Source organism: Lagopus leucura, unplaced genomic scaffold (genome assembly GCF_019238085.1).
Source record: "Lagopus leucura isolate 7727_CA_CO unplaced genomic scaffold, USGS_WTPT01 Super-Scaffold_100012, whole genome shotgun sequence".
NCBI classification, from domain to species: Eukaryota; Metazoa; Chordata; class Aves; order Galliformes; family Phasianidae; genus Lagopus; species Lagopus leucura.
In genome coordinates, this window is record NW_024962267.1 from 16,481,610 (window position 1) to 16,494,473 (window position 12,864).

At 41.8% G+C, this 12,864-nt stretch overlaps 1 protein-coding gene across 2 annotated transcripts in view; it reads left to right on the forward strand.

Annotated features, from left to right (window-relative positions):
- Positions 1-11,726: 11,726 nt before the first annotated feature.
- Positions 11,727-12,864, forward strand: part of NCKAP1 (NCK associated protein 1) — a 54,334-nt gene continuing 53,196 nt past the window's right edge. For both annotated transcript variants that reach the window (XM_042874816.1, XM_042874817.1), the window contains exon 1: positions 11,727-11,774. In XM_042874816.1, the coding sequence (XP_042730750.1) occupies positions 11,742-11,774 (33 nt within the window). In that variant the 5' untranslated portion in view covers positions 11,727-11,741. The remainder of the gene's footprint in view (positions 11,775-12,864) is intronic.

Genomic DNA, 12,864 nt, shown 5'->3' on the forward strand with positions numbered 1-12,864 from the left:
AGATAAAGCCAAGGAGAAGGGTCAGGGTAGGAACAGGAGCACGGAGCAGAGATGCTGACAGAAGGCTATGTGTGACTTACAGCAATCCTTGTCTACATCCGAAAGTACTTTCTAGATACAAGCGTGAGATTTTGTAAAATCCTGCACGACAGATGTGTATTTAATAGCCTCCTTGAAAGTGAGTTGTGGCTTACAGTGTGTATGGGAACTGCTGAGTTGCGGCCTGAACCTCTGATCACCTGAGGCAAGCCGTGAGTCAGCCAGAGGAGCACAGCTGAAGGCAATTCACCTGTGCTGCCGGAAGGGGTGGAGCCAGGCTCCAGCCCTCCTAGACCTATTTAAGAGCTGGCTACCAGTGGGGAAGGGTCTCTTCTGGAGACCCCTTCTTCTGGTGCTTTCTGTAGGTAAGCCTTCCATTTATTCTCCTTATTGTCCTAATCTATTTTGCTGAACTCTCTTGTGGTTATAACATCTTAATATCCATTGTTTATACACAGTGGTTACCTTAAAGTATTAATGACTTAAAAGTTTTATTTTTTTCTAAGGCTGGGTAGATAATTTTGATGAGGTAGGTCAGCTGAAAGGCAGTAAGTGAATGCTGTTTGGTAGTATATGATTTTAAGGTGCATTGGTTTGCTATAGCTGTCCTTGAGAAACAGAGAAAAAACAAGAGCTGTAGAGTATCCTGCAAGAGTGCAGGGAGCCTCTTCTGTCAGGCAACTTGGCAAAGTATTTGCTTGCAGTTCAGACTCAGAAGCCTGCCTCCGGAGGAGCAGGGCTCTAGGATTTGCCTCGTAATTGGCTTCTGCACCACGCAAGTACAGGGCGTGAGAGCTTACAGACTTGTAAGGTTCCTACGACTAAAAGATGGTAATACGGTTATATATTTCTCCTTGACACCTGAGGAAGACTGCAGTTCACGTGAACGCGGTAAAGAAGCTGGTTTCAGAGGGGCTGATCCAACTTTTGCCAGGAATGTTTGTTATTGCCATAACTACACTAACCACCAGGGGTCCCTGCTGGACACGAAATCTGTACTGTTGTCTGTGAAGTGCAAGTATTCTGCAGATATTCATTGAGGAATTTATGTGATATTGATTACTGTGTCAGTGTAAGCACACTGAAAGCTAACCAGCCCAGATATTAACAAGCACCGTTTTTGTTTTTTTTTTTGTCATGCAGGCGTTTACTTGTTGCTGTCACCATATATTACATGATAGAAGAAAAGATTGAGAGATTGGAGTTTTAAACTGGTATCTCATTTCACAGGTGAACACTTTCTCTTGCACTGTTTCTCAAAGATAGAAAACTTCTCTGAAGATGTGACAGGAGTTGGATGCTGTCTCCCTGTTGTTGGGTGAGTGTGTTTATGGTCTTGCTGTATCTTCAGTTCTTGAACAAGCTCTCTACCGATGCAGTAGAGCTGTAAGCTGTCTTTAAGTTCACAGTTCTTCTGTTTTCTGTCAAGACATTTAGCAGAACCTGTTCTAATTTTTGTCAGATAGAAAACAAAAAAGGTAATTGATACAGAAAATGTACATATTCAGAAAGCCCATGTGACAATATCATCTCTCTGCTGTATTTATTTCCTTCTGTTCATTCTGGCCTAGGTACTGCTCTTACTCATCTATGCAGAAGAGCCAGATTCTATCAGAAATAGTCAGACATTCCAGATAGCTGATTTTGAGAAACCAGCCTTGTACTGCAAAGAATGTGCATGGTAGAGGGTTGAACTCGATTGCAAAGTGCACCAAGAATTTATGATAGATTGCTTATAGCAATAATTTAACTGAAGCAGAGAATGAAACACAGGTAGTATGCTATTAATATTACATTTCCAACTGAAATAACTAGATGATTTTGAGGACTGTAGTAAGAGAAATGATGCCAAAATCAAAATATTGTTAGTTAATATCTAACTAACAATACAAGCCTCTGCTGTAGTATGGAAGTTCATAAGCTGAAAATAGTGACAAGCTGAAAATAACTATGTGTACTGGTTGATCAGAGAATGACTGTGAATCATGAATGTACTGTGGTGATGGGAAAGGCAAGCATGACCATGGAATGCACCGGGAAGTAATCAGAGTGGGAGGGGGGAGTAATAGTGCTGTTTTGTGAGGCTCTTGTAAGCCTTTTCTGGAATGCATTGTGCTATTTGAAGATGATCACATTCAAGAAATTTGGAACAAGTGCAAGGAGTAGCTTACATCGTAAATCATACTGCATGTGTTCATCACTTGACAAAGCACTTGGTGGTACGTGGTTCCTTTGGAACAGGCAGGTCATGTCCATACTGACCTTCTGGCACAGCACAACCCTCTGGCATAATAAATGTTTCCCTACCATTTGTGCTGCTGCATACTTCCAGCAGTGACTTCCCTGCCTTGTACATTCCAGAATGGTGTGCCTCACACAGTGTGGAGGCCATAACCTGGTGCAGAGTTTCAGTTTCAGCTTTGCAAAGTTGTCAAGACACAATGCCTACTCCTGCTGCCCTTCCTACTGCTGAAGAAGACAGGAGCTTTGAGGAATAAGGTCAGAATAATTCACAACCTAAGCAGTAGGACAAGATGGCACGTAGCAGGATGCCTAGAGCGAGTCTAGAGGAACAGAATGCCATAGTTCTTGTGAGAGGCATTTGTTTTGTACACATCCGTGTCCTGTGCCATTTCCCTCATGTAGAGAAGTTCTGACTGAGAGACAGCTACTGATTCTTCCCTGTCAGTTTTCATGCTTAAGACTTGTTATGAATAGAAACGGATCTACTTCTGATAGCAATGAAAAGAATTTTCTAGAAGAGAACTAGAGTCCCAGCAAAGTGTGAGCAATGTCACTCAGGAATGAACTGTCCTCCAGCCCAGCTGTGTAGCTCTGTCTTGCATCACAAAGGAAGGAGCAGATACTCCCTACTTTGTCTTGGTACCCGGTAACATGCCTGGGAACTTCAGGAAGTGTAAAATGTAAGTAATAAATGTGCTACTCAAGTGCGGACGGAAGGTGGAAATGGCATTTCCCAGGGAGGAACGAGTTTGTAGCAAGGACTCTTCTGAACTGGGTGTTGTGAAGAGTGATAAACCTGCTAGGATTGTCCCTTTTTGTGCGTGGAGATCACATCACTGAGGTGAGCTGTACAGGCCTAAAAAACTAAGCTTGTTCATTATTACAGGGTTGTTGTTTTTTTTTTTTTTCCCTAGGATCACAGGAAGGAAGGGGGACGGTGGAGTGGACCGCTAAGTTGGTCATCTTACTCTGATAACAAACATGAAAGAGAATTCCATGCTTCAAAAGACTGCGAGCAATTGGAGACCCTTCATCCTAATAATCTTGGGTACGGCTGTTGACCTACTCCAAATACTATCTTCTATCCCTGCAATGAAGGTAGGCAGCTTCACTTTGTTATTTATTCCAACAGTTTGCTGGTTCTTGCCAGCATGAACCAGTGGTGTTCCCCTTGGGATGTCTCCACATAGCGCTGCAGGGATATTTCCCCAGAAGCAAAGCTGAGCACATAATCCAAGTCAGGACTTCAGGGAAACTTACTGAGGCATTCCTCTCTGTTCTCACCACGCTTTGTGAGCAATCCACATGCATGAGCAGGCTGATTCACTGATATGAAGACGTGTATTTTTATGATGTGTCAGAAATCGTGTTGAGTCATGAGTGCTGAGGAGTGGGGCGGACTGCAAAACTGAAGTGTTTAAGGCATCCTTGAGACCTGGTGTGAGGAAGATCTGGCACAGCTCCTGTCTATGTATGCTCAAAACAAGTAGAATCTGCTTTCCACTCCCACTTACACTCAAGTTTCTCTTTTGCAGAAGCTCTTCATTTTGCTTCACTGCGCTCTTGTGTGAGCGAGGATAAGCGTATAAAGATCATGTTTTCTTAAATGTCAGTGTAAAACAGCTCGTGTCAGTGGAGATAGAGTTAATCAGGGAAAGGGGAGATAAGAACAACATCATACTGTACCATCATTACTGTACCAAAGGTGTCCATTTACAAAATGCCTTCCATTAGTGCTAGCTACTCTATAAATGAGTGATTGTTAATTATGCAGCAAGAGCAGACTGTCAATCACTAGGGCAGTTATTCTCCACCAGCTGGTATGCAGAGGTCTCCTCCTGCCTCAGTCTCAGCCACTCTGTGCATTTCTGTGTGCCTGTATCTTAAGAATACCTTCACTAAAGAGAAAGAGATTTCAGAGAAGTGAACTTTGTAGTATGGCCTGAAAAGAATGTGTAGGGTTCAAGACCATCACTGAGAAAAAAGCTTTTCAAGAGAAATAAATTTAAGTGAACTTCAGTAATGTTTTCAATTCCTTTGGAATCCAAAGCACAGTTTTTTTGTTTGTTTTGCAGTCAAGAACAGAAACCAAAAAGCAAGCATAACAGTAAAACTGTTCTTCAATGGCTGAACGTTAGACCACTCAGAATTTCTTGTTTTACCAGCACAGTCAAAAGAGCAACTTCCATTCTGTGCTTCAGCTTCTCACAGCCTACTTCTGCGGATTGTAAGTCCCCAAAGGTTTCTCTGGCAGCAAAGGCCAAGCCTACAGCCTGGAAAGTCAAATCAGAGTTAAGATGCAACAAGAACTGTGAAATTGTGTGTAGGTTTTGCTTCTGTGTAGTTCAAAAGGCATAACAGAATATTAATATTAGGACTTATTGGATGCATTACAAGTTTTCCTGGCTTCAGAGCTCAACAGGGAAACCATCACAGCTTCTAGCAGTATTTAATGTCAGGATCAAAACCCAAATGCAGTGGGAGAATTATCTTGTAGCCAGTCAGCCATGGAAGTAGAACCCGTTCTTACTGTTTACATTTAAGAGATGTTTTGTATAAGTAGCAGTTGAAATCATGGGTAACACGTGTGAGTATAGCATCTCACTTCGTACCAAAATGCAGTTGGAGAGTATGGCTTCTCAACATGTCCTTTTCTTGCCTTAACATATTGCTATTATTGCATTGTGCCTGTATGCTCACGCGTGGGAGGAAGTTCCCTGCAGGCAGAGAAGGAAAATGTAGTTATCTGTACCCTATCTCATTCCACATCTATAGCTTGATCCAGCCAGAGCTACTAAAGAGGAGAAATCTGGTTTTTCATTCCCTCTCAAAATAGTAATATATTCAAGCAGTAGTGGGCTTAAATTATTCCTTTATATCCTTGTGCTCTAGACACTGTTAAGCTTTCCTATAAATCTGTGTGGGTGCAGAAAGCAATGGACACATCCACACAAGAGTGGATCAGCAGCTGCATGACATTTAAGATGGTGTCCCTGTCTCACGAAGCCACAAGCTGTAGGGAACCTGGGAGTGTATTTTGCAGAAGCACAGATGGATGTTTTGTGCTTACACTCTCCCTGTGGGCTCCGTTCTTTGAGTCATGAGTTAGATATAGGGTATTGAGCTGTATGGATTTTTGGTCTGAGCAAATCCATATGTTCTAATTTTCTTTCTTAAAATCACTTTATTTGAATTCCATAAGACTCCTGACCCTAGAGATTATATCTGTGAATTAGAGAGACAGTAAATCACATATGACGAATTAAAGCCCTTCTAGTCAATGATGGGATAAAAATTTCCATTGTAAGTTTGTGCCAGCAAAGTAGTTACATTGCTGGGATTTATTGTCATTATGGGGACTGTGATAGATGTATCTATTGATATCGTAGGGACAGCTGAAAGTTCCTGAAAACCAAGGCTTCAAAAATGAGAAGTGATTAAAAGTTGAAGGAAAGACTCTTCTAGAAAAAGAGATGACAGCTTGGAATACACACGTGTACTCGCAGCCTGAAAAATGAATGATTTTTGCTATATTGCACAGTCAAAGAATGATCCAGACTGACCTAAGTGATCTCTTACAGTGCATTCAATATTTTTCTTCAATAAGCAGACAGGTTGAAAGGTCAGGATTTTGTTCTTTGTGTTGCTGTTTCTATTTCAACATGCCTTTGCTTTGAGTGTTTCAGTAAAAAAAGAAAGGACAGGATCACTTTGTTACTCCACACTCCATCTTATTTAATCAAGATTTTAAGTAACCAAAGGCTTCCTTTCTGTTTTCACAGGAAAACAAGTATGTATATTAATAAAATTATTATGCCTAAAAATTCAAGGTGAGATAGAAATATTTCCTGATTTACTTGAGAAAAAGTCTAGTTAATTTAGTCTTAGACTAATGGCAGAAAATTAAATTTTGGAAATCAATACGGATTAATTTGAACTAATTTACTACTTCAACAAAATCTTAATTAGGAAGATTTCTTACCCTTGATGCTGTCTTGTCAAAACAAGTCACAACAGTATTTCCTTTTCTTCCTGGGTTCCCCCCCCACATCTTTTATCCGCATTTTCAAAATAGCCAAAAGATTGATTTGAATGTGAAAGAAATCCATCAAATTTGAATGATGAGAAAACATCCCACCCAAAAGGCTGCTTCATATTTTGAGCACCACCAGTCACTCTTTTTTTAGAAATATTTAGAGTTCTTGGTTTTACCTTAATTTCAGAACTTGACAGTGTTCAGTGGGATTGAATAGCTGTCTCCTATTTAACTCTAAACATTGAACTTGATCAGTTAGTTCTCCACACATACGGATTCACACTGCATACGAGATAGTCTGTCATGTCTATCACAGTATTGTTTTCACGACAGGTTTAGGTTGTGTATTTCTGTGTTGTGTGAAACAAGTGTTATGTTTTCTATACCCTCAAGTGATTCATATTTTTGTCAAATGCAGAAAACATTACAGATGGAGATGTAGAGGATAGCTGTCACAGGTTTTACTTTTTTTTCCCCCCCAGTTTGACATGGAACGTGGATGTGACAATTTGGGTGATTCTAGTGTCATCTTCCACTAGCTTGCTTTTTTTTTTTTTTTCCACATGCTTCCTTTCTATAAAAAACCTACTATTGGATTGCTCTGTCATATGTAAACCTGAGACTTTTAAAGATAACAGTGCAGCTCGATTTTTACTGCAATGGGTACTCAGGGTTCCCACTGGTTGGTAAACATGATTCCTAGCAACAGTGGGGGATAGCACTTTTCAGACTGTTCCTTGACTAAAATTTTCCTCTCCTAAATCTAAGGAAAGCATAGTGCAGAAAACTTCTTCCTTGATCTTTAGAGAGACTATGAAAGCTATTGTATTTAAAGGTGTATGTACTACTCCCCAGCTTTCCCGTGGGGAGACAAATTAACCTCTCACAGGTTATTTGCCTAGGACAGAAGTGTAACAAAGCCTAAAGAAAGTAGGTCAGAGCATGAGGTTCTATGTGCTTCTCAGAGAAATCTCCATTGATATTCCAAAATGCAGGAATGTGCTTTTGGGGCCAGTGGGAGCCCCACAGCTGTTGTGTGCAGGGTGACCTTGGCAGGTTCTGTTTGATTAGCTGCCATCTGTATTCCAGCAACAGCTTGCTGCCTTCTGACCTCACCCCAGGTTCCAGCAGGATGGAGATTGTTCTTTGCTAACTGACTATTTTTGACTTACTCTAGTCAGTGGCCAGTTCCTTCAGTCTTACTCATCTTTCTAGTAAACATTAGGCATTGTCTCTACTTGGTAGCTGCATGAATACCTCAGAGATGGCTTTTGGCTTTTCTTGACTTGGCAGTCTGTAAGGAAACTGCAACTAAAATATGCTTTGTGCTACGTGGACTCCTAATCCAGTGCCCTTTCTGGCTCCAGTATTTACCAAGGTATATTCAAAAGTTGTGATGTAACCTCTGCCTAGAAACCTAATGTAAGGTGTACGCCCATATCAGATCAGGACCTTAATTTGGTTGGGTGACTCATTCTGACAGGCTTCCTAAGCTTTGTTTAACATTAAGAAACAAAACTCTTTAATCCTTTTGTTCACTGAGCTGTGCAAGAACCAGATGTAACCCAAACTCTGAAACCGCACTATTAGACCTAAGGCTGGCATTTTGAACCCATATTTGGTCCAGAAGTAACCAGGCTTCATGCTGAAGTGAGCCATATCCTACTGTGTCAAACCTTCCTGACTTCCTTCTATCTAGTCATACTGCTAGCTCACACGTAACTAATTTTCTTCCTGCTGCCACAGACTTCAGCAGCTTCCAGACTGACAATTGATTTGCCATTAATTAGTGGTAAATCACAGACCCGGGATACACTGAAAAAGTCAGCTCTCACATGCTCCTAACATCCTGCATCTCTACTGATTGAGGCCCGTTGGCATAGCGTAGGACTGGGTGTTCTGGAGCAGGCTTGTTATACTTGTCCTTCCAGTATGAGCAGAAGTGCCTGTGCTTTCTCAAACCAGCAGGTTTCTGCAGTGCGTTACAGAACAGCTGCTATAATACTCTTCACCGTTTTCAAACCAGTTCTGCACATCTCTTTCATGTTCTCCTTGGAGTTCAAAGGCCTAGCATCTCTGTGCAACTGGCTGTGCATCGTATACAGCCTCAGCAATTAGAACTTAGACGTGCGAAAAACTAAGCAAGGAGCAGACACACGTACAAGCTCAGATGTTAATGACAGTATAAATTAAAATAATGCCAAAATACTTATTAAAAGAGGGGAAAAAAAGGATACAGAAAAGTGCAGACATGGTAACTTCCTGAGAATTTAAAGAATGAAAAAGTTTGAGATTCATCAGAGAAACTGTAGATTGAAATATGATGAATCTGTGTCATTTTGGTTTAGTGAGCATGATGGCCCTTTTGAATCTGCCCCTTCGAACAAAAGCCTGTCTGATAAAGACAACTGCATTTGTTTAATGCTATTTATTATTGTTGTAGGTGACTGAAACAATGGCACAGACTTTGTATGGTGAAGTTTGCAGCATATGTGCCTTTAGATACAAGATTAACATTAAGTATTACTGACGAACAAACAGCTGACATTAACTGATTGGGATTATGGTGGTGATGATTTAAAAGCTCTAGTTGGTTCAGAGAACTGTTTGACTTTGTTTTGATTTCTGTTTGAAAAGGAGATGTTGATCAAGAGGGTGTCTGTGCAAGAATTGCTCCTTGGGCTCTGCTGGCCGATTGGCAGAAGCCAGGCAGTGGATCATGCTAAATCACTTGTCATCAGCTCCTGATGGCCACCATTTCACTGCAGTCATGAGTTTTGAAAAAGTCCCCAAGTCAGAAGTTAAACGAAGAATAAAATGCAGACAGGCAAGCAAATACAGAGAGGGAAGTCTAAGTTAGAAAGGTAGCAAGGACCGAGGTGACAGTGCACTCTGCTCTGCAGTAGTGAGTTGATCATTGCATATTCCAAGTAGCACTGCTAGAAGAGTGTACATACGTACAATATACATGCTTTGCAAAACACCAGATGTAGTTGGTGCATATGGAGCTGCTTGATGTTGTGTTTCTCCTTCTCAAATTCTCAAGTGAAATTTTCATTACTCAAAAGCTCCTTGGTGAATTGTACTGTTAAACCCTGGAGTGAACAGAAAGTTGGCTTTAAAAGGTTCAGAGCTGAGCACAAACCAAATCTAAACTTTTTGGAACTTATCCTAGGCTTGTGCTTTTGTAATGAGTATAGTAAGCTATTTGAATGTGAATCATCAATATCAAGTCAAGCAAATGGTTGTGTCTTAAAGATAATAGCTGCATTTTTCTTTTCCCTTCAGTTTTGCCACGCCTCTAAGAGCTGTGCTGTTACTGACAAAGCTTTTGTTGCCACTTCGTCGGTGTGCTTGGTGCTAAATTGGTGAGCCCAAGTGGTACGACACACATATTTTTGTAATCCAACCTCCAATAGAACTTCCTGCTGAAAACCTATACTTACAAAGCCAGCAACTTCTGCATAAGGCTCCTGCAAAACTAGTATGACATGAGCTTTGCTGTACAGCCATTAGAAGTGATAAATTCTGCTGACAGCTTAAATAAACACAACCACTTGAACAAAGTTTAATCTTAGTAACAGCTGCTTTCTGTACCTGGGATTGCTCTGTTCGCAAAGGCAGAAGGTTGTGGAGTTGTTTTTCTTTTTGATGCCATTTCTAAGAAAAACAACTTTTCAGCTATATTCTATCTTTCCTAGCACATGTGCACATTTTCCTTCTCTAGTAAGCAGTGAAGGGTTTAGAAGCAAGAGGAAAAAAGCACGCTTTGTAGCTCCTAACTTAAAGCCGGTCCCAACACTCAGATCAGCAAGATGCTGCCAATTATGTGACCAGCAGCATCTTGTGTCTGTGTGGGCAGAAACATGGTCTGTCAGGGAGTTTTGAACTTGCCTTTCACATCTTGGTCTAGCAGGGCTGAGATACGCCTCTTTCTTCTAATCAGCACCTTGCTGAAAAAACCTTGTTCTGCCAAGGCTTGTAATGGACACCCTGCTCTATTTAGTCAGGCTTTATGAAGAGTTTATTTTTCATTTTAATGTATCTGCCTGAATATTAGACCAACTAACCATGCTAAGGTGATAATTCAGATAATATTCTATTTAGTACTAGGTCTGTACAGCTGCAAGGTAGTAAAAATTCCTTATCACAGATTCTTGCTTACTGATACTGCTCTCTTCCCTCTTGCGATATTCAGTCTGTTCTCAAGAAAAGCAGCTGATTTGGCACCGTTTGCATTAAAAATTATTGCAAGCAGAGGTCTTCCCTAAGACAAGATTTTGTGAATAGCCTCATGAATAGCGTGGGGGGTCAAAATGGGATGCTCTGCCACTACTGTAGAAGAGAACAAGTCAGAAATGTTTTCTTTTCACACTTGAGCCTGTTGTTATCTGTGCAGCATGGAGAGCAATTGTGGTTGCTTTCACCTGAGAACTGTTACTAGCCACAGAGAGCCTGAAAGCTCTCCAGAGAACACTACCAGAGCAAACCTTACTAAAATCGTGCAGCCTGGTCTCCATCGTGATCCATAGCTTTCCTACTTATTTCAGGGAGAGAAATTTGTGATGTTAGCACACCGGTGTTTTAATATGACACCCACAACTTCACTATGAACTTTCACAATGTTAAAGCCATTCCACTTACTTGGCAATATAGAGGGTTGGCTGTTATTTTTTGAAGGTTCCAGTAGACTGAATGTGGCTCAGAAGTAATTCAGTGCTGGATTAAAAATTGGCTGCTGTTTCTTTCAGCTGTAAATAAGAAAAAAAGTGTAAAAACAGGAGGGGGACTGACTTTTTATATGGTCTGATGTGATAGGACAAGGGGGAACTAAACTAAAAGAAGGGAAATTTACATTAGATGTTGAGAAGGAATTCTTTGCTCAGAGGGCAGCGAGGCCCTGGCACTGCTGCCCAGAGAAGCTGTGGGTACCCCATCCCTGGAGGTGCTGAAAGCCAGGTTGGATGGGGCAGCCTGAGCTGATGGGGACAAAGCAGCTCATGGCAGGGGGTTGGAATTGGATGGGCTTTGTGGTCCCTTTAAGTCTAAGTCATTCTATGGTTCAGCAATAGCATTGTTCTTTTTTCTTAGGGTATAACTACATGGGAAACATCTTTACTGTAATCGGAAACATTAGTATTTGTTTTTAAATGAATTCAGAATAGGAGGAACAGTCTTGATGTAAACATATTCCTATAGATATTTGATTAAACACTTGGAAATTAAATAGCATTTTGTGCTTTATTAATTAAAAGATTGATTTAATATTTCTGATGTTTTCACAGATAGCGTTGTTGCTAGGAATTCCAGGCTCCTGGACAGAATGCCTAGAGAAAATTGTTTGATAAAGGACAACAAATGAGTCAACGGCAGCTGTAAGATTGGAACTCCAAGTTCTCGCTTCCCGGTTTTGTTCTGAATCATGAATAATCTTGTAGCAGCTAAAAGGAAGGAGGTCAGTAACAATTTAATTACGTTTAGGCTTCTCGTATTCAGTTCTATGCTTTCTAAAATCTATTAGTTTAAAACTGCTGAAAGACAGAAATAATCTGATTTACACATTAGAAATACAAACCGAAAATTAAATAGAAGTATTAATATGCAGCAAAAGGAACAGATAGTGAGACTGTTACTTTAAAAATGAGATTAGAAGGTTAGTTCTTAAGCCTCTCCTATCAATGCGATGAGGGAGCCCCTCACAGCAGCTGGCTGTGGGAGCAGGCAGCAGCGGGTGGCACTGAGCTCTCACGTGGGCCTTTACGCAGCAGTCACTGTGAAATTCATTACATTACAGCAACGTGTAGTTCAGGCCTTGTTGTATACACCACAAGAAGTGTAAGGTTTACATGTTTCATTCCAGCACCTATTCGTTCTCAGCTCACACGGCACTGGATAAGACCTCTGAGATCATTGTGTCCAACCATCCCTCTGTCACCACTGATCACTAAACCACATTCCTAAGGACCACACCTCATGTTTTATGGTGGGGATGCATTGGCAGTTAGGCTAAGTCATCTTGGACGTCTTTTCCAACCTCAGTGAATCTACGATTCCACAGGTCTCCCTCAGGTGCACTGGTACCATATCTGTAAATATGCCCTGCAGCGCTTTTCCAAGCATTGGCACTGGGTTTCAGATGATGATTGGCAAAAAGAATCACGAGGAACTTCTACGAAGAACATTCACGGTTGTTTCGAACCGTGACTTAGAACTGGAACTCCAGTACAGCCTGGACTGGACTCTGGAAACCGAGAAATCAATCAGAAAAACATTCACCATTTTGCTTTGACCCTAACATTTGGACAAGCGCGCTTCTCGGCCCTACGGCCGCCACAACCACACCGCCCCCAGCGCCGGAGCACCCCGTGCCGTCTCCTCCGACGGGCCGCGAGGGGCGGCCGTGAGCCGCGCCACGTGACGCCGCGGGCAGCGCCGGGCCGTGGCCACGCCCCGCGGAGGCAGCGAGCGAGAACGGCGGCGGCGGCGGCTGGGAGGCAGCGCCGGGCCGGCGGCCGCGCCACGGCGGGCTGCGAGCGGCGGGGTCC